Source organism: Brachyistius frenatus, unplaced genomic scaffold, assembly GCF_029030835.1.
Source record: "Brachyistius frenatus isolate BFR_SWC_R1_liver_20210118 unplaced genomic scaffold, ASM2903083v1 Contig_60, whole genome shotgun sequence".
Lineage (NCBI taxonomy): Eukaryota > Metazoa > Chordata > Actinopteri > Embiotocidae > Brachyistius > Brachyistius frenatus.
In genome coordinates this window covers 1,721,872-1,743,050 of record NW_027210659.1, presented here as the reverse complement: position 1 = coordinate 1,743,050, position 21,179 = coordinate 1,721,872, and the positions used below count along the sequence as shown (strand labels likewise).

The 21,179-nt window shown below is 39.2% G+C and overlaps 1 protein-coding gene and 1 long non-coding RNA gene across 2 annotated transcripts in view; one reads left to right on the top strand and one right to left on the bottom strand.

Annotated features, from left to right (window-relative positions):
* adamts3 (ADAM metallopeptidase with thrombospondin type 1 motif, 3) overlaps positions 1 to 21,179 on the top strand; it is a 139,638-nt gene that overhangs the window by 20,171 nt on the left and 98,288 nt on the right. The window contains exon 4 of the mRNA XM_069705990.1: positions 10,768 to 10,924. Within this exon, the coding sequence (XP_069562091.1) occupies positions 10,768 to 10,924 (157 nt within the window). The remainder of the gene's footprint in view (positions 1 to 10,767; positions 10,925 to 21,179) is intronic.
* The window catches only part of LOC138625223 (uncharacterized), a 417,346-nt gene that overhangs the window by 335,813 nt on the left and 60,354 nt on the right, over positions 1 to 21,179 (bottom strand). Inside the window, exon 2 of the long non-coding RNA XR_011311223.1 lies at positions 5,430 to 5,472. This is a non-coding gene — a long non-coding RNA (uncharacterized lncRNA). The remainder of the gene's footprint in view (positions 1 to 5,429; positions 5,473 to 21,179) is intronic.

Sequence of the window (21,179 nt, the reverse complement as noted above, 5' to 3'; positions counted from 1 at the left end):
TAACACCAACTAGATATGTGACTGTTGATATTAACCTTTACTTTGCCAGGGGCTCTGTAAAACTTGGCCACCTCTTAATGTGTGTAATGTTGCATAATCAGCTCTGCCAGCCAAAAGGGTGAGGCACCGCTGGGTCTGTGGTGTGTGAGACTGCGGGCCTGATGGGTAATGCATCAGTTAGAGTATCCTCTCAGAGCAACAGCCTGCCTTGTAGGGCACATTTCTCTGATCCTTTGTTGTCCTCAAGCAAGATTTGCCTCAGTGGAAATGTTAACAGTGCTGAGCTTCATAAAGAGTGACAAAATGAGCAAATAAGATACGGTAAGATTTTGCTAAGAGCTACGTGTGTTCAGTGACCTAAACTTTTGGCCTGAGAGACATAAAAGAGCATTATGGACCTGCACAGCTCTTGACATATCTTGAGCTGCCATGGATGAAAAAAAAAAGCAAAGAAAATATCCTATTTGATTAGAAGAAGAAGAAAGTGAGCCAAACTGTAGTCGGGCACAAGAGTTTTATTCACTAATAGTTCTCAATGTCCCTTGTTGACTTAGCCAAGGCTTGTTGCAGAGGCTTGACCCCAGAGCTGTTTGGGTATATGGTTTGAGGTGCGGAGGGAGGGGGGGAGGCACACCAAGATATGCAAACCCAAGCTATTTCTTCCAAATTTTCTCCACTGCAGCTGAGGGTTCAGTTCAGTGTGTGCTGCTGGGCGGCGGGGTGCATTTATTGATATTTATGTGTTTAAACATTTTGAATCATAACCTACATAAACTTAAGAGGAGCCCACAGTTTCTGTTGTCCTTTCAGACAGACATTGAGAGCCATTCACTGGTGTGAGGTTTTATTTTAAGTTGAGTACGGTCTCCCAGTCCTCAAAGCCATCTGCAAATGTTTGCTCTGTTTGGTACAGCAGTACAAAAAGACAGAACTAAAATTAATTCCTATGTTGTCTATCAGAGTCTGTCACTTTTCACTGCCTTCCACTTTTACCAGAACTCCTTAATTTTTGATTGTCTATTGATTTTTTAATATTCGAGTTTTGGCAAAAAGAAGTAAGGTTTAATTTCAAACATATTATTACTCTAAATACTTTATTTAGGATATGACTAAGAGGATTTACTGCCATCTTTTGAATTTTCTAAGTAGGCTTCTGTTTGCAAATTTTGTTTATTATTGCTACAGATGCTCAAAAATACGTCTTACTTCCCTTCCAAGGGATTGAAGACTTTCAGTCACACCCCCTGCAAACCCTAAGAAATGAACTTGTGTATTTTTTCCCATTTAAAGTTCCTTTAAAGGCTGGGGATGAAAATGGCAGGTAATGATGACGAAGGTTTGCTCACATTTTTGAAAGCAAACACACCTTTGAACAACACCGGGGGTGAAAGGTGGTAGTGTCCTGGCTGAATCCAGACCTTTTTTCAACGTTGCAGTACCTCAACTTTTTTTTCAAGCAAAAGCACGTTCATACCGACCTCCTTAAGAAGTTTAGACTGAAAGAGACTGTTTTTAAAAAACTGGAGCCCTTCAGCTGAATCCCATATGTTTTTTTTGGCAGACGAGTCCTGTCTGCTTGGCCGGGGCTGATGTTGGGGATATTAAACTGATGGAACACAGGACTCTTGAGCCCTTTTTTGAGGGTTGTGATCAGGTACCAACTGGTTGACCCACCTGCTATTGTTTTCTATGATATTGGCCCAAAACAATGTGCCACTGTAAACATTTGAGACATCTGAGGTACTTTTCAGGATTTTAAGCCTGTGTAGTTTGAAAATGTGTTTTTACGTCAGTTTTTTTATGCTATTTATGGGACTGATGCCAAATAATCAACCCAAAGACATTCATCTTATAACTTCGTACCCAGCAGTGCAATTCCCTTTTTTTTTTTTATTATTCATAGAAAAGAGCAGCAACTCTTGCTGAAACAATGGAATTTTTGTTTTTGTAATTTAATGAATTGATCTGTTATCAAATATTTTGATTACTGTTGTGTATTGACCTTGGCTTTTCACAATTCAGAACCCTCTCCTCAAAACACGCTGCTGCATACCAAGTTGAAATTTTACACTGTAAAAATATTTTTTATCAATAATAATAATTAAAACTCTCTTTAAACTGTGCCAGAGGCCGGATCATAGAGGTCAGTCAACAAATAATCAGCAGCCGATCTGAGAAATGCTGGCTTAACATGTCTCTTTCATCAGTCAATAGAGGGATGATAAAACCTTTGGTCACAGAGGACTAACAGAACTGCATCAATGATTAAATGACAGGAAGACACACGCCAAAGACGAGAAAGCAGTGCTCAGCACTAAGAAAGCCAGCAAAGTCCATATACTTGTTTTCTCTGCTGCTTTATGTTGGGTCTTCATCAGTGGATGGAGTTTACTCAGGTATCATGAAGATGATAACACTAAGTGGTGGTATGGTGGTGTAGTGTCAGGAACTGTTGCTTCACAGCAAGAGGTCTCTGGATTTCGAACATTCAGTCAATCCAAAGACATGCAGGTTAAGTTAAGAGGTTACTCTAAATTGCTGTTCACACATGAGTGTGTAATGTAACCTGCCAAGCTGCCCGGTGTGTTCTCATTCTCTCAAGCAGAGTTATCTGGGACAGGCTCCAACGCCCTACAGCTAATTATTAGATAAGCAAATTGGTCACATTCTGTATATCTCTGCTCAGAGATGGTCTCTGGGGGTTGGATGGGAATGGTGTCTCATAGTAATTCAAACAGCTCAAAGCTTATTTCCATCAATTAGGCTGGTGATGTCACAGGCCTTAGCTGTTTGGAATAAAAGTAATATCTTTCTAAAGTAAAAGTCTTTCAGTCCCTATTTCAAAGAGAATGACCTATAGATTAAACAGGACATTTCTAACTCATTTTAGTGTTGTGCTAAATCCTGTCTTTACATCCTGTTGTGGTTTGTACTAGAACAGCTTTTCTTTTGAGAGGGTCTGAATGTTGGTCATGCATCACACCGTAAACAGTGTTTTGTTGGGTTTTGGATTGTTGCTCACATAAAACAAGACATCGGAGGTTGTCTTGTAATTTTTCATGAATTTCTAAAAGTTTGTAGGCAAAATAAATAATCGATTCATTGAGGAAATCATGTATAATATGTAGATTCATTTGAAAAAAAGAAAATAATTTGTCTCAGCCCTAGTTTATTTCTTTCAAGTAGAGCAGTAGGAGCCTTATTACTGAAAAAACAAGAATAACACAGAAAACAAATATTTTACAAATACCTAATGAGCTCAATGAACTCCGAGGAACACATTATGTAATCTCATCTGCTTTTGTTCAACAAAAAAAAATTCTCCTCCTTAAGGCCACAATAGCCACAAGGAAATGCTTTTGCTCAATGATAATTATACTTTGGAGGCAGTGTCACTGTGACAGGCTGCTCGGATCCATGTGCAACTAGAGACAAGGGCCCTTGTGAATTTATTTTCTATTTGTGCTCATTATTATTTGTCCCTGAGGTGTCACATTCTATATAGGGGTACAATATGCTTCATGTTTTCTTTAATATGAGGATTGTTTTTGCTTAAAATTTTGTGTGTATTATTCCTACATGAAAAAGCACTACCTAAGAAGTGTGTAATGATACACACCGTATAGTTTGATAATTTATATGAAACACTATAAAACAATGCATTTACTTTTCTTCTCTGTGAGAATGTGTGTGTGTGTGTGTGTGTGTGTGTGTGTGTGTGTGTGTGTGTGTGTGTGTGTGTGTGTGTGTGTGTGTGTGTGTGTGTGTGTGTGTGTGTGTGTGTGTGTGTGTGTGTGTGTGTGTGTGTGTGTGTGTGTGTGTAGCTCAATAACAAACTTTTATGCTTATTGGAATTTACTTTCCGGTTATTTTTACTAATGGTTTGATTTTGGAAGGCACACTGGGACTTGTATTTTATCTCCTAAGGTTTTATACTGTATAAGCAGCCAGGTTAAAATGTAGGGCGGAACAAAGGCATATTCCTTTCCCTCATGTTAAACCAGTGATTTTCAGCTGTTCTAGCCGCATGGCTGAGGGTTGATGATTTCAGTTTACCAATTCCACGTTGTGTGCCCAACTCTTTGATTTGCAGGAGGCAGCATCGTTGAGGTTGTGTTACTTCACGTATCGGTTCAAAGTTGTTTTATGATTCAGGAAGGCTGGGAAACAGATTAAGGATTATCAAATGGTAAAACACTGAATAGAGGTTTAATAATAACACAATTAGACAGAACTTCAAACTCGGGAAAGCTATATGGATGCGATCATAATTGTATCTTCCCTCCGGCTTGTTGTACTTGTAGTTTAAATCTGGCAGGAGTGCTCACTTAAAAGTATTTGATTGCTGAATATTGCTGGTTTGAGCTGAGTTCAACTTCTTTTATGTATGTTTTTGTTTCTTTGCCAGAGCCCTCTGCCTACAAACCGTGAATCCATTGCATTCTTTGACAGAATACTAATGTCCATCTGAACATTACTTTAATGTTAACAAGCTAAATGTTGGTTGTTTTAGTTTACAACCACAGGCTAAGTTGGACTTTGTTTTAATAACTAGTGGTGAAGCTCTAACTGCACTGAAGTTGTCTTTTCCTTTTGAAACTTCTGCTTTGCTCTGTAAGAGCGTCACAGACTCAGGACTGCGAGTCTGGCTGTAAACTTTGAAACATGTTAGGGTGTGTTTAAGGTGCTGTGTAGAGGAACGTAAGAGAAGATAGCATTACTTTTATGTTTTTTTTTATATATATATATATATATATATCTTGTTTCAGCATTTGTATGGTAATATTCAACATGCAAAAATTCTCATTTATCTTCCCTAAATGTGTAATCAGTTCATTCAGCTCATCCTGGCCTGGAAGAAGATGAAAAATTGCAATAAGCTGAAAATTAATTTTTGAGCCTTTCCTTCCTCAGTGTGTTTGAGGGTGTTATTCAAGAAGAACAAGCAGGAGAGTAATGCCTTTTTATGGAACGTGTCTGCTTTAAGGACAGATGAGAAATTAATTCAGCACAGCTATGTCCAATTGCTTTTATCTCATTTAATTTAAATGTGTGAGAGCGCTGCACTTCCTTTGGTAGATACAGATTACTAAACGCTTTAATCGCTGAGACGAGGATTTTCGTTTTGTTAAGATACAGCAAGCATGTTCCTGGAAGATATTCACACAACACACTGGTGTCTGTGTTTACACAAATCATAGTAGGGATTGAACGAGTTGCTCTCTTATCTGTTCGGCTGTTTTACCTTTTCAATTCAATTCAACTTTATTTATATAGCACCAAATCACAACACAGGTTATTTCATGGCACTTAACACATTAAAGTCCTTACAGCAAGACTTTACAATATTATACAGAGAAACCCAACAATTCAACAATTCCCACATAAGCTAGGAGGGGAAAAAAACCTCCTCTTTAAGGGAGAAAAACCTCCAACAGAGGGAAGGAAAAACTCCCTTTAACAGGAAGAAACCTCCAACAGAACCAGGCTCAGAGGTGGGCGGCCATCTGCCTCGACCAGTTGGGGTGAGAGGAGAGCAGAGAGAGAAAAGGACAGCATAGAGATACAAGAGAAGAACTGTTAGTGTTGACGAGAAGCGCAGAGCAGAGACATGCAGCTCCATGACAGGACATCTGCAAAAGAAAGAAGAGAAACTACGCGAGCGAGAGAACTGAATGGAGACAACAGACAATAAGAAAAAGCTATGGGAGAGAAAAAGATGGTGAGGTATGAGTCAGTTAAAGAGTAGGAGGAAAGAAAAGAAGCTCAGCATGTAACGAGGTCCCCCAGCAGCCTCGACCTATAACAGCATAACTAAGGGTTGGTTCAGGTCTACCTGAGCCAGCCCTAACTATAGGCTTTATCAAAAAGGAACGTTTTGAGTCTAATCTTAAAGCTAGAGAGGGTTCCTGCCCCTCCAACACAAACTGGGAGCTGGTTCCACAGGAGAGGAGCCTGAAAACTGAAGCTCCGCCTCCCATTCTACTTCTGTAAACTCTAGGAACCACAAGTAGACCAACGTACTGAGAGAGAAGTGCTCTGCTAGGATTATATGGTTCTATAAGATCTCTAAGATATGATGGAGCCTGGTCATGTAGGGCTTTGTAAGTCATCAAGAGAATTTTAAATTATATTCTTGATTTCACAGGAAGCCAGCCACCTTTTGTACCACATGCTCAGATAAACAGATTCAAAAGCTATTAAAGGACCAGTTTCCACTGTATTGACTACAACTTTGTTGTGCTGCGACAGTTTTCATCCCCAAGAGTTGCGTAGAAGAGTTTTCTTTAAAAAAAAAAAAGATAACACTTTGCTACAGACAGTGCATACAATGGTAGTTGTTTTCTTACATGCAGAAAGAGCTTCGATATCCTCCAAAGAGTCCCCCACATGCCTTTGATCAATATCAAAATGTCAGCTTTCAGTCTTATTATGTATAAGCGGGCATGATTGTGTTGATGTGGCCAAGTCTAAGCAATAAAGTGGCATTTTCAGCTGCTGAGATAGCGCTTTACCTGCAACCTCTTTTATTATGAATGTGAGGAGAGATTCAGATCTGGAGTCTTCCTCTGCTGATCGTTTTGTTCTGCTTGATGCTTCTGCTCAACTGATCCGACAGTGAAGCTATTATTTTCTGAGATGTTCAACTTTTGTCCTTTTTTATCCAGTGAATAGGAGTGAGCTATGATGAATTCATTTCACTTAGATTCAAAATGTGCCTCCAGGCTCAGTCACCGTCAGCATTCCAGTCTTGAACATTAATTTGTTTCGTTGACATTTGAGGCGTCAACCAAGGTGTTAGATGAGCACAGAGTAAATAAAATGGGTGTAATGCCAGGAATTATTCAGGATGGATGACCTTGTCCCTGAATGCTGCTGGTGAATGTCAGTAATTGGCAAATGGTATATATTACTAAGAAAACTGCACTACAGCCTGATAATGTATGCTGACAAACACAATATTTAGAATCTCTGTCTGCAAGTAATGCCTGCAGGTAGAAGATAAATACAAACAATTGGCGGAGGACAAAATCCCTGCTACAAATCTGTTTAAGTAATAAGGCAAGGCAAGTAAAATGTAAATTTAAACATTCCCTTATATGAACTCGTCCAACATGATTTCTATGGTTTATTATATACCTGACCGAGGGTGTCATGGAAGCTATGAGGCATTTCTTAAAATCCATGCGGGTCTGAAAATCAATTTCTTCTTCATTTCTCTCTGACACCCCCATATTGCCATCACTGTGCAGAAGGGGCTGTTTTCTTTGGTAAGAAGGACACATCAGAGATCATTGGATTCTTGTATTGTGTTCATCTTCTGCACAGCATCAGTTAACCTCTGGCTATCATCAGCGCTGTCAATTATAGAGTTCTCTTGAGTGTGAACAAAATTCAGATTTCTTGCATCTATATGTTTTGTACTGTGAGCTCGCAACGTATGCCCAGGTCTGTGTTATGTTCACTGTGTACAGTTGGCCACTTCAGTAGGTCTGTGTCATTTTCTGCATTTTCTTTGGATTTGCATCAAAGAGAACAAACAATCTCAGTCCAAAGCTTTCTGCGTGGTTTTTAAATGCAATGAGATGTGCAGGGATTTTAATTCTGAATCCAACATGCTTGTCATTTCTGTAGTATTGTATATGTATAGTAGCTGCATAAATGAACCGTGAAGAGTAAAGACAGAAAACTGCTTTTGGCTCACTCTTTTATTTCTTCTAACATTGCTAGCAGATGTACTGTAGACTCTGCACCAGCATGTTTTGAGTGATCCTTCTCACACATCTTTATATTTTGTTTTGCCAAATTAGTGAGACACAAATAGTAAAAAGTAAAAATCATGCTTTTAATCTTTTTAACAGTGTTTTATGTGCTTCATGACAGCATAAGCAGTAAACATGGCAGATCATTTCTGTTTTGAAATTCGTACAGTCTCAAAAATACGAATTCTGTTCCATACATAGGTTTCATAGATCACATACCTATCCAAGTTGAGGGTGGGGATTTCCGGAACTATTGAGCTGCAATCTTGAACTGCAGGCAAGAGGCGTAAGGCTTGGGTAGAGATAACTGCAAAGTCTGTTTGCACATTCATAGAGCTGGATGGCTGGTGACCTGTCCAGGGTGTACATCTCTTTCTCCAAAGTGAGCTGCGCTCCAGCCCCCTCTGTGATCCTGTTCTTGATTAAAGCAGATATCGATATTGAAAGGATGGATTGATTGACACATACTGAATGAAGGCAAATGTTACATCGAAACCACTTTAAGTTGTTAAGGGGAAACAAAAATTCTAAGTATGTCATTTTGATGATCAGAGATGAGGATTTAGAAATGTAATCAGCACCAGTAAATTTGTACGCATATGAGCATGTGGGTGAGTGTAATTGTAGAGGGTGGTAATGCAGATTTGTAGTGCCTGCAAGACGTGTCACAAAAAAAAGGGAAACAGATGAAACAACATGAGTCAGTGTGTGATGGTAAATAAAACAGCCATTTAACTCAAATGTTTGTCATCTATATTAACATCCTGAGCGCCTCGGTCGTTTCAGCAAGCCCTTCTAAACAACATATGTTAACTTTTAAGTGACAGAGTCCTGTAGTGGCTGCTGTCATCACGGTGGGCATGAAGGAAGACGTGATGTTGTTATGGAGCAACAAAGTAAGCATAGGGAGAAGGTTGAGGTGGAGTTTCCTGTTTTAATGTTGTTCTTTTTAAGCCATAACAATAATTGTAGTCTAACCTGAAGTGTTGTAGTATTGTCTTCATGACCATAAAGGTCCTCAACCCAAATCCACAATTTGTCCCTAACTGGAGCAGATAACTTATTTCAACCTTAACCACAATGTTTCTCCAAACCTAACAATGTTATTTACATTTTTTTTTTTTTTGTACTATCACTAATGAAAAATGAATCAACCAAAGCGCAAATATGTTTATTTATGCATATATTATATTGTAGTTCCTCATTAACGCCGATATGACAGATGGCCAACTGAAATGATCCAGTTTATATGGGACACATGCCGGCACCATGACCAGATTAGAATAAACCTTGTACTGTTGCCAGGACAAATATGGTCCTCTTGAACTGTAACAAAACTGAACGGCTACGTTATACTGTTCAAATTGTCAGTAAGAAGCACTAATCTTAATGGCTGATCATGTTTATCCTCCTACTACATCAGCAAGAGGTCATCTGGATGTAATTTTACAAGCTGGCTGCTCATCTTTTACAGCACTTCTACATATGATTATCCAGTTAATTTTATTTGTTTATTAATAGGAACTGGGAGACTCTCAGTCACACAGCATCAACGTTACATGGAAACTTGAATCAAAATTCTAACTGGAGCACAGCCACTAGTTCTTGTAAATAGGAGGATAAAGAGAGTGTCGGTTGATAAGGGACTGTTGGAGTTGGAAATGAGTTTAGTGTGAGTGTTGGTTGCGAAGCACCATATGTGTGCAGTCCAACAGAGTGTTAGTGAAGAGGCCAGAGCAAAGTGAGGCCTGCGAGGTGGAGTTGGGCCGACAGAGAGCTGGAACATATTCCTCTGAGGCTCTGTGAGAGGTGCCTATGTCCACATACAGGTGCACTGGAACAGCTTTTTTTATTCTGCTAAGGGGAAATAATTAGTAATGGATGGATGTGATTGCCAAACATGAAATCTTTAGTGTTTCTCCTGTCTCATTGGCTGCTGTTGGTTTTGAAGTGAAGTGAGATAAACAAAGCAAACTCCATATTAACAGATGATGATTTTCTCTCTTTTTTTCACAATTGGGTCTAAAATCCTGTTCATGTTTTTGAATTATATTTTTGACAGATCTAAGGGGCACATTCAGAAGATAAATGCAATAATACAGTAATTGCAGAGTAATTACAGAGAAATGGCTACAGATGGTTTAGCCTTGACCATATGGTGCGTTTTGATGCAGCTTTAATCAGTCAACATGCTTGATGGCATCATTTGGACTTGATGAGTTGTAAATTCAATTTTTTTGTACATGAATGTGTCAGCTGCACAGTGGGAGCCTTTGTAGCTGCTATTAACAACAGACATGACTGGCTTCTTATTGCAGGAAATCTGAGAGCGGCAGGTAGCCATCACAAAGCAATTTTGTGCCAATGTGTCACTAATGATTTGGCGCTTTCTGATCTCCACTAGCAGTTGTTGGGTAACCAGATGATATTTCCACACTGATATAAAAAGTTGCAGGAACAGAATCACAACAAGATGTAACAATGGCACACTGAAAGACCTCAATGCATTTAAAGCAGGTAATCACAAAGGCTTTCTCTCGAATATATTACTAAATAATACATCAGTACATCTGCCTTTGCGTTGTCATACATGTATACATATTTCTATGTTAAATAGGCAATTATAGAGTCTTTTTTTTGGTGTACATATATTAGACAATAACAAGTGCGCACTTTTTAAGAGGTCTCATTAGATCCTCAAGGAGCGTGATGCATAGATTTACACATTGATACAGAAAAACTGATTTTCATGAAAACACCATTCATGTGTAATACAATAAATATCTAGATTTGTAATCTTATCGGCTTAATCCTGTTTAATATTAAGGGATCATGGTGTTTTTGAGGGAAATGAAGATGTTGAGAGCCTCTTGTTTGGTAGTGTCAGAGCACTAATTCTATCAGGGTAAAGGAAGACCACGTTTCCTCTACGTACAGAGGCAGGTTGACTCGTTGCATTAGTAGCATGGTTCTACACAGTCACTGACCTGGTATTGTGTTGCAGGCGGGGATGATTCGCACCGACTCAGATGAGTACTTCATTGAGCCGCTGGAGAAAGGCACTCAAGAGCTGGAGGATCAGGGCCGGGTCCATGTGGTTTACCGCAGGTCAGCTCTACTGCAGTCCCCCTCTGACATCTCTGTGGACTACCAGCTACAAGGTAGGATGCACAAATAAGATGGTAACTGCTGCTGGGACAGAAAGCAGTGCAGACTGGGTTATTAGTACTGCAATGACATTTATACTGCTGCTGCTGCTGTGACAATGATGATTCTGCTTTTTAAATACTGTCTGTGGTCAGTTTTTAGTGTGACTTTCTGCTATGGTTTAATCATTCAGATTAAGGAGCTGTATTTAGGCTTCTCTATCTGATTAAAATAAACAATACTGTATTAAACTCAAAGTATGGTCCTATGATAATCTATGTGTATTAACGACTTGTTGTTTCAACCATTATTCTAGATAATTCTAGATTAGATAATTAGAAAATCTTAGAAATCAATACATTTTCTTTAGAAAATCCCATGACAACATTTCTTCTCAACAATAAGTGATGAGCTATCACATATCCTCTAATAAGTAAATACAGCCATATCAACATGACTGAAAGAAGTGCAGCCAAAAATATTGTGGTCAGACAAGTTTCTGTTGCATCTACTACTGGCCATACTGACACAAAAAGTGAATGTGGATATGTGTGAAATGTCAGGATTTAAAAGATGTAAAGTTCAGCCCTTAAAGTAATCTGATAAAAAAAAAACTGGGAGGAGTTTTATGAAAATAAAATTGTATAATTATTTTCAATAGTACAGGTGGTTTCAGCCCACCTATCGAATTCTGCTCATACTGTCCATAGGTTTGATGGTAATGGCCGTGAAGGTAAGATTACGAATGGGGACATCATATTCCCATATAGGAGACAGAAAAACAGCTACATTCATGAAAATAGACAGAAAACAACTTTAAAGCTGGTATGATCATTATAAAAAAAAAAATCAAAGTGCTTGTGGTCGTCACAGCTTCAATGGGCAGGATGTGCTTCATCTTGCAGCTGCTGATTGCAAAATAAAATTTCACCCTGTCTGATTATCAAGCTAGAATTACCTTCACAGCCTTGGAAACTGCTGCTGAAGTAGGTTTACCACAGGGCCCTGTTGCTGCTGCAATAGCTGGTTTTCCTTTCACTATGACCAGTGCCAACTTGTAACTATTACCACTGCTACTGTTTCCACCACGACCATGGCTAACTGACAACTTTTGTACTATTTCTACCAATGACTGCAATAGTTATGTGTTTGGTACAGGGTCATCCAGAGGGTACAAAACAACTTTTTACTACAGCTACAGTACAACTGCTTCTTCCACATGTACAATTACAACTCTCAGCAATGGAGATCAGTGCTTGATCTGACTGGAGAACAGTAATTGCGTGATAAAAAGTATCAATGCTAAGGTCCACTCTTGATCAGCAAAAATAAGTGGTTCAAGTGTGAAAACGTTATCACATGACTAACAAAAAGACATCCCATGCAAAATTCAGGGCTAAAGCAGTACTGGGGATTTTTTTTTATTTTATAAATACTGAGGGGAAAAAAATTCACCCATCAATAATAATATTATTATTATAATTCTACATAGGGTATTTTAATATTATATGCTAATACTAATTTAAGTCACATGTTGACTAGCCTTCAAACTATTTGTTGATAAAGACGATCAATTTGAGTTTTAATTTCAACCAAATTACTGCTACTTCACTGGTATTTATCAATGCTAACTGCTGTAATTGTAATTGTAATTATACCAAATGCATGAATATGGTGATGCACATTACGCATTATCTTGCATTACCAGATAGCTTACACTGGTCAAACTAATTTAAAATGACTAAAATGGATAATCATTTTATGGTTTAATCAAATGGTATCATAAATTCATTATTTGTTGAAAAATGACGATGGCAAAGCTATGAAATGAGGTTTAGGGCTGGAATTATTTCATATTTTTCTTAGTGCCAAAACTGTTTATAAAAAACAAACCACTAGTGAACCGAGCTTTGAGCATCTAAGTGGTGTGTGTGTCCCTAACACATTTAATTGCTAAGTGTCATACAGCTCTAGTGTTGATCAGGAAAATTAAAAACACATTAGTTAGTTACACTGTTTCATTTGGTGACATTTTCCTTTGTTATAATAAATGTGGACATGGTAGTTTATTTTTTGTCCCACATACATCGCCCTGAGCATCAAATGTGGATTGATCCAAAGCTGAAAATAGTTCCTCACAAAAATGCCTTTTGCACCTGTTTGAGTTACAGTGCATCCGGAAAGTATTCGCAGCGCTTCAGTTTTTCCACATTTTATGTGACAGACCTATATTCCAAAATGGATTAAATTAATTTTTTTCCTCAAAATTCCACACACAATAACCCGATAATGCTAATGTGAAAAAAAGTGTTTTTAAATTTTTGCAAATCTATTAAAATTAAAAAAAAAAAAATGAAAAAGTATTCACAGCTTTTGCCATGACACTAAAAACTGAGCTCAGGTGCATCCTGTTTCCACTGATCATCCTTGAGATGTTTCTACAACTTGATTGGAGTCCACCTGTGGTAAATTCAGTTGATTGGACATGATTTGGAAAGGCACATACCTGTCTATATACAGTCCCACAAGAGCACAAACCAAGCCATGAAGTCCAAGGGGTTGTCTGTAAACCTCTGAGACAGGATTGTATCGAGGCACAGATCTGGGGAAGGGTACAGAAAAATGATTTTTATCATATCTGTGAGCCCAGTCCTTTGGCCTAATTCTGATGTCATTTAAAGTGGATGAAGAGATTTTATTTGATAATGGGTTGACCCTTATTAATAAATTAAATGATTTAGAATAGGAGGAATCATTTTATGATTCATTCCTTATCATGATTTTAAATTTATTTCATATTTAACGCGTGAGCTACCAACAAAAAAAAAAAAAGCAACAATCTACAAGCAGTAGGCGACACTTTTCTCCTCTGAGAATGTTTGAGAAGGACATTTATTTGTATTATTAATGGCAAACAAAACAAGATTTGGTATTTAGCTACAATGAGAGAAACAGAAATGTTACCATCTGGTCACTTCCACACATGAACAGATGAAATGAAACCAAAGTGTCTTTGATGTAGTCACCCGGTTCAGAGAAGGTCGGATTCCCTGCCGTTACCTCTATTTCTTCATTCTGTTTGGCAAGTAATGACACATCACAGCCCAATTTAGCAAGGTAAACAAGTTGTGGACCGTTGGACGGAGAAATTATGTTATTTCAATCCCACTTTCACCGTGTCAACATCTGAAACTCAGTATGTTGTCAGGGGAACATCTATTTCCTCTTCAAGCAGATTTGTGTTATGCTGCTGCGACATTTCCTCAGAAAATCTATCCGAATTAACAGCTGATGTGTTCACTGCTATGTTGTGAGCACAGGTTTAATGCACTGCTTAGGTTACCTTGCTGCTACGGTATCATCAGAGGGGACAAATAATCTGCTGCTTGACTTACGATAAGCATCTTTTTCAAAGTCAAACCAGAGCACTTTTTCCATTTCTTGTCGTACAGTTTTCATGGGTTTTGCTTCGTGTTGTTGTGCGTGTTTTCACATATTTTCAAGTGCTTTCCACATACGTGGAGTAGCGGAGATGAACCTGTAAGTAGTAGTGGCACCACTACTTACAGGTTCTTAGTCTAGTTTATTATGATATGCTTCTTAACAGATCCAGGAATGGATGGGGAAGGTGGAAGTGGAGAGCCCAACAGCTCAGACCCGCTTCTTGGCACAGTGCCTGCTCTCCATTTAGCCGTGACTGTGTGCAGCTCAAGCAGGTGGCACACGAGGTGTCAGAAATTCTGTTATGCTGCCAGTACCGTACATACATTATTTATAATCTTCTCACAGCTATAAGTTGTCGCCAGAAACAATATATTAGTTCAGATGGGCTTACTGAAGCGCTTTTGACTGAGTTATCAAGACCAACAATAAGCAATATGGTAAAAAAAATAAAATGGTTCCCAGATAACGAAAAGAAAGAGCAGTAACTGACAGCCACATTGAATGTTACCGTTTTTAAAATCATATTACAACTGTATGAAGCTGTTCAATAAAGTTACTGTCAGATTCTTGGACAATTTTGGATGAATGCAGAATTTTGTTCCTTCATTATTTCTCCGACAGCACGTATGAAAATGTGTGGAAGACACACTTTTGTTTTTTCTGCTTTTAAATGGTGTTCTCAAGACAATAATATTTCTCGTGTAATATTTCTCTTTGGTACAATTTTCAGTATTTAAAATGAATACAGATTTGCATCACATGATAAGTGCAGCTTTGTCTTTTTACCAGGACATTTTCTGATAGATTTAGATTTTAGATTTTATACACTTTATTAATCCCCGAGGGGAAATGTCTTCACTACAGCAGGGGGGCTCTCAGGGGGGAGATGCTGCAGCAGGCTGCCACGACCGCGGCGCCAGGTAACCTGACCTGAAGTGCATGTTTTTGGATGATGGGAGGAAGCCGGAGAACCCGGAGAGAACCCACGCAAGCACAGGGAGAACATGCAAACTCCGCACAGAAAGGCCCAGGACCGGATTCGAACCCAGAACCTTTTTGCTGTGAGGCGACAGTGCTAACCACTGCACCACCGTGCAGTGAACCCTCGTTTTTCGCGGGGGTTACGTTCCAAATAGAAACCATGATAGGCGAAATCCGTGAAGTAGTAACCTTTATTTTACAATTGAAATAGATAGAACTGGACATTAAATATATCTACGTTACATATAGTCGTAATGTGATTTCAATGCACGATGCAAATCCGTGAAGCAGCGAGACCGTGAAAGGTGAACCGCGTTATAGCGAGGGTTCACTGTATTTCATTAAGCAATCTAACAAACAAGTGACACATAACAAATGGACAACATTAAAGGGTTAACTGTGCCTGCTGTGTTGCTGCTGGCTAAGTTACATCCTGCCTATAAAGAGCTGCTCAGTGGGAAAAATCACCCACACAGGAGAACCAGGCAGCTTTCTGATCTGTTATTTTGCAGGTTTGAAGGGCACTTTCCCCAAAAACTTTTTTTTTTTTGCTTTTTTGTGACAGCTCAGGCAAGATGTCAGCTTTAACCAATATTTCAGAATAACTTACATTTTTGTCTGACGATAACTCTGCTGGAGTGATGCTCGGGATCATTCTGAACATGAGACAGAGATCAAAGCCTGACATTCATAACAGTTGAATGAATGAAGACACTATGGACAAACAAAATCGTTTTTCTAATGCAGGAGGATGAGGAGGTGTAGGAGATGAGTTGAGGATCTTTTATAGGCCAAGCAATGTTGTGCGCACAAAGCTGGCAGAATGAATGAGCGATGCCTCAGTTATGAAGCGTGCTAATTTAGTAGACAGACTGAAGTCCTGAATGACTGAACAGAAAGGGTCTCATGACTTCAGCTATGTGTCTAACAGAATTACTGCAAAGCTCTATTTGTATTGCCTTCATGATGACAGTAGCCACAGACTGAGGAATTATGTTTTGGGGTTAGCAGGTGTCGTTCGTCCATCCCTCCATCTCATGACGTGACCTTGAAGGAATTCCTTCAAATTTGTCAAAAACACTCACTGGGTCCCCAGGATGAATTGATGAGATTTTGGGTGTCAAAGGTCAAAGGTTAAGGTCACTGTGACCTGATGTCCCTCATGTCCGTCTGTACGATTCTCATGAATGCACTGTCTTAGGAACACTATCAGAGAATTTCAAATTTGGCACAAACGTCCACTTGGATAAAAACAAAGAAAAACAAACACTGACTGGAAGTTGGGGCCGAAAGGTCAAAGGTCAAGGTCACTGTCATCTCACATTTGTTCCATTCTTGTGTGCCTTGAAGTGATTTCTTCAAATGTGGCACGGACATCTAGTTGGACTCAAGGAGGAACTGATTAGATTTTGGGGGTCAAAAGTTACTGTGGCCTCAAAACACATTTGTGGCCACAACTCCAGAATTCATACATCAATTTCAGACAGCCTTTTACACAAATGTCTTATTGATGAAATAGTGGCGATGCCATTTTATATCCAAAAGATCAAAGATTAATTTCACTGTGACATCAAAATGTTATGCAAAAAAAAACCTTTTTGGGCATTTATTCAATAGCATTAATGAAGAACAGAAGGGCAGGTTGTGACCATATTTAACACTTTGTCGGATCCTGAATTAGTGACACTACTCTTGGGTATCCACTGTGGATATGGTGGTGTATCGGTCTTCTGTGCTGTTAAGTCCACATTTGACAATTTGTACTTTCTTCGCAGCAATAGCTATATTTGCATGTTGTCTGTCCTTTAACGTCATTGGCCATGCATGTAAACATGTAAGGATTCCTTGAAGTATTCGCTACATAATTATAAGAGTCTGGACAGATATGAGCGTAAACTGCAACTTGATTGGTTGGTGGAAGCGTTCAACCGTAAGGTGTTAATTAGGGCCAGAGCACCGAGCATCGGTGCGAAAGCCCTATTGTTTTTCGTAAAAATGTTCTTATTCTTAGTCGTTAGTCGTTCTTACGTAAAGTGATTTGCCTTTTTGGAGGCTTCATCATATTAAAAAACTCATGAAAGTGGATACACATATGTCTCCCGGCGAAAAATGTTGTATTCTAGTGGAGTCGGAAGTAGGCGCGGCCAAATGGCTCGAGAGCGCCCCCTAAAGAGATGCCCCAGCGGCTACATTTACCTAAATTCACAAAATCCGGTGGACACGTGTATCACACCTAGATGCACAAAAAGGTTACATTGCACCATTACGTCAACTCGACAGGAAGTCCACCATTTTTAATTTAGTCACCATTTTGAGCGATTCTGACACGTTGTACTTTGTCGAACTTGTCCTCGGGATTTTGTCCCACCGACTTGAATTTAGTTTCTATGGATAGATAACATGTTTGGGATTAAAAGTTATCAAAATAATTTGTTTTCGTCGAAGTGTGCGCCCGTAAGAGGCGGCCATTTTGAGCGTCTCGCCGTGAAATTACGAGTTGCTTTAAATCTTATGTACATGGACCGACCTTCTCCAAACATCACAGGTATGATAACAGCCCCGCCCTGAAGACCCCTGTGTGGTAATATTCGCTCATAGTCATAGCGCCCCCTGTTGGCCACTGGAAATGACACTTTTCATACTTTCACATTCTACGTCGAGCTGGTTGATCACATGAACCTAAAGTTGGGTCACAATAACCTAAACACGTAGTTGATGATATATTGAGACATTTGTTCGACTTTGTCAATGGGCGTCGCCGTCACGATGCGGCAAAGTTTGATGTCTCGCCGTGACACAGGAAGTCAATGTTTAGGGTCAAAGGATGCTTGAAGCCTCACGAAATGTGTGACATACATCCGGCGTGGTCAGATGTATATCTGATGTGTGTTTTGCGAGTGGGCGTGGCCAAACGGCTCACTCGCCGTGACACAGGAAGTTGATGTTTAAGGTCAAGGGATGTTTGAAACCTCACGAAATATGTGACATACATCCAGCGTGGTGAGACCATACATTATATACCTGTTTTGCGAGAAGTGGGGATATGCGGTCCCTCGCGCGCTGCACGTCGGGGAGACGGCTTCAGGGAGACGGCGCAAGGGAGTGCGAGGGCCCGTACATCACTGCTTGCAGTTTTAATTATAGTTCTAATCTCTGAACCCAATTTTCTCACCAATCCACACGTCGTTATTTTTTTATGACATTTAGTGTGTTTGTTTACTTTAAAGAATTGATCACTTTAGTGATTTTCACATCTGACAGGGTTGGATATACACTTTTGTACAGACATGAACTTTACTATTGATTCTACAGTAGAAGAGGCAGCACTGTGTACATTGGTTTACTATGCTGGGGGCAAATGTTATGCAACCTTTGATATTTTGATATTTCATTTTACAGTGATAATAAATAGTTTGTGTGAACTTTACACTTGCAGATTTTTTTTGCCAACAACGTAACAGGTGTAATCATCCATCGTGAATGGACTTCACAGAAACAGAAAGGGAGAGTGAAAGCTTAGATACGTGTTTCTGTTGCTTACGGTCCTCCTTCTCTCAGTAGTGTGTGTGGTTAATGTGCTGTTTGTTTCAGCACCTCTTATTTCCAGTTTTGAGGCATGGGATTCAGACCCATTTCTAACTCCACATTTCAGTGCGACAAAGTTTTCAAACTTTGCACATGGTTTAAGCAACTCATTTCACACTTATATAATGTAGTGAAAAGAATTTGCTTATAGCAACTTTAGGGAGGAAGGGACAAAATATCAAGAGAGTAGTCTTCAGTTTGTTATCCTGCTTGAAAATGTGAACTAGCTGGAGGGAGTGAGTGAACTTGCTAAGAATAAGTGGTAAAAGAAGACAGCTTGGAGTAAGATGTTTTCCACACTGCCACACCACTTACTGCTGTAATTGTTACGCTAATCACTATTGCAGCAGACAACTCAGCTGAAGCAAGGGAAAATTGCAATAGTATTTAGTGCTGATTAAATGCTAAACCTTCCTGTTTCGTCCTGATAGACCTACACATAAAGAAAATGTATTTAGGATGCATTTGAGTGGTCAGGGAATTGATTTTGAGATTGGGTCGGGTAATTACCAAATCTCTATTTTGTAGTTAGGCTCCCTTTGAATTGTGGTTAGTCTGTGCAGAGGGAAATTAATGACTTCAGCTGCTCTGTGAATGTGAGCAATGCAAAATAGGGGACCACTAAATGCGAGCAGGTGTGCTCAGCAAAGGTGGTCTGGATAAAAGGTTTTTACAAGGTGCCTGTGTCCTTGGCTGTCCAAGTTTTTGCGGGCAGGTTCAATGTACCCTGCCGTGCCTTTTTTATCTTTACTTTGAATGCAGATGCTGCACTGCTGTGGGGGGATCAATTTTTTTTTATTTATTTTCCCCAACTTTAGAATTTCTTCCATTTCCAAAAGAAAAAGATTCACAAAAGCTACCTGAGGTCTGCATCAAACTGGTGAAGTCACTGAAAGATGCTGTTTGACCGTCTGTCTCCAGGAGAAGCAAACAGAGATCACGCTTTATTTAATGTCTGACAAGAGCTGGTGCCAGAGAGACAATTTGAATATTTTGTCACTTGCTGGCAATTGTAAAAGATGGGTACTCTAATTGGGAGTATTGTGACCTCAAAACAAGTAACACTGTAGAGGATAACTGAAGGGCAATTTGCTTTGTTGGTACATTTACGCTGCCATTTTGAATTTGATGCCAGCAACACTTGTCAAAAAAGTTGGATCAGGGGCATTTCTACTGTCTTGAATCACCTCTTCTTCTCACAACCCTCTGTAAATATGTTGCTCGAGTTTTGAAAGTGAAATGTTGTCTCTGATATACTATACTATTGGCTCTCCTTTGCATATTTTCTGTTTAAGGATGCACGGAATGTTTTTAATGGGTGACAGGTATGGACTGCATGCAGGCCACTTCTTTGACTACGGACCCATGTTGTTGTAATACTTGCAGAACAAGGTTTGGCATTGTTTTGCTGAAATAAACAAGGAATCCCAAAAACCTGTATATGTCGTTCTGCCTTGATGGTGCCTTCCAGATGTGCAAGCTACCCATGCTATGTGCACTAATGCATCCCTGTACCGTTACAGATGCTGTTTTTTGAATTGTGCACTGAAAACAAGCTGGGTGGTCCCTCCCTTTAACCCAGCGAATATTAAGATTTCAAATAAAATTTTGATTTTACAGGACAGTTTTCCACATTGCCTCAGTCGATCTTGAATGAGCTCAGAGAAGGCAATGGTGTTTCTGGGTCATGTTTATGGTTTCTTCTTTGCATCGTAGAGTTTTAGCCTTAATTTGAGGCTGCAGCGATTAACTGTGTTCAGGGACAATGGTTTTTGGAAGCGTTTTATGAAGTCATGCAGTGATTTCCACTACAGAATTGTGTCTGTATTTAATGCAGTGCCACCCGAGGGCCCGAAGATTATGGCGCTCCAATACGGGTTTTCCTCATTGTCCCTTGTGTACAGAGATTTCTCCGGATTCTTTGAATCTTTTAATGATTGTTTTGTACCATAGACGATGAAATCCCCCAAATCTTTGCAATTTTACGTTGAAGAACATTAGGTTAGGTTAGGTTAGGTAGTTACTTTATTAATCCCAGAGGGGGAATTTTTTCGCTACAGCAGCATACAGGAAGCAATAAGATAATAATAGAAAAGCAATAAAATAGCAGTAAAATAGCAGTAAAAAAAATATAAAATATAAAATGCACAGTATATACAGTATATACTGTATATATCTATATATATATTATATACAAACAACCAATAAACACAGACAACAGTGTTATTGTTGTGTGATGGATTTTGCCAGAGGTGAGTT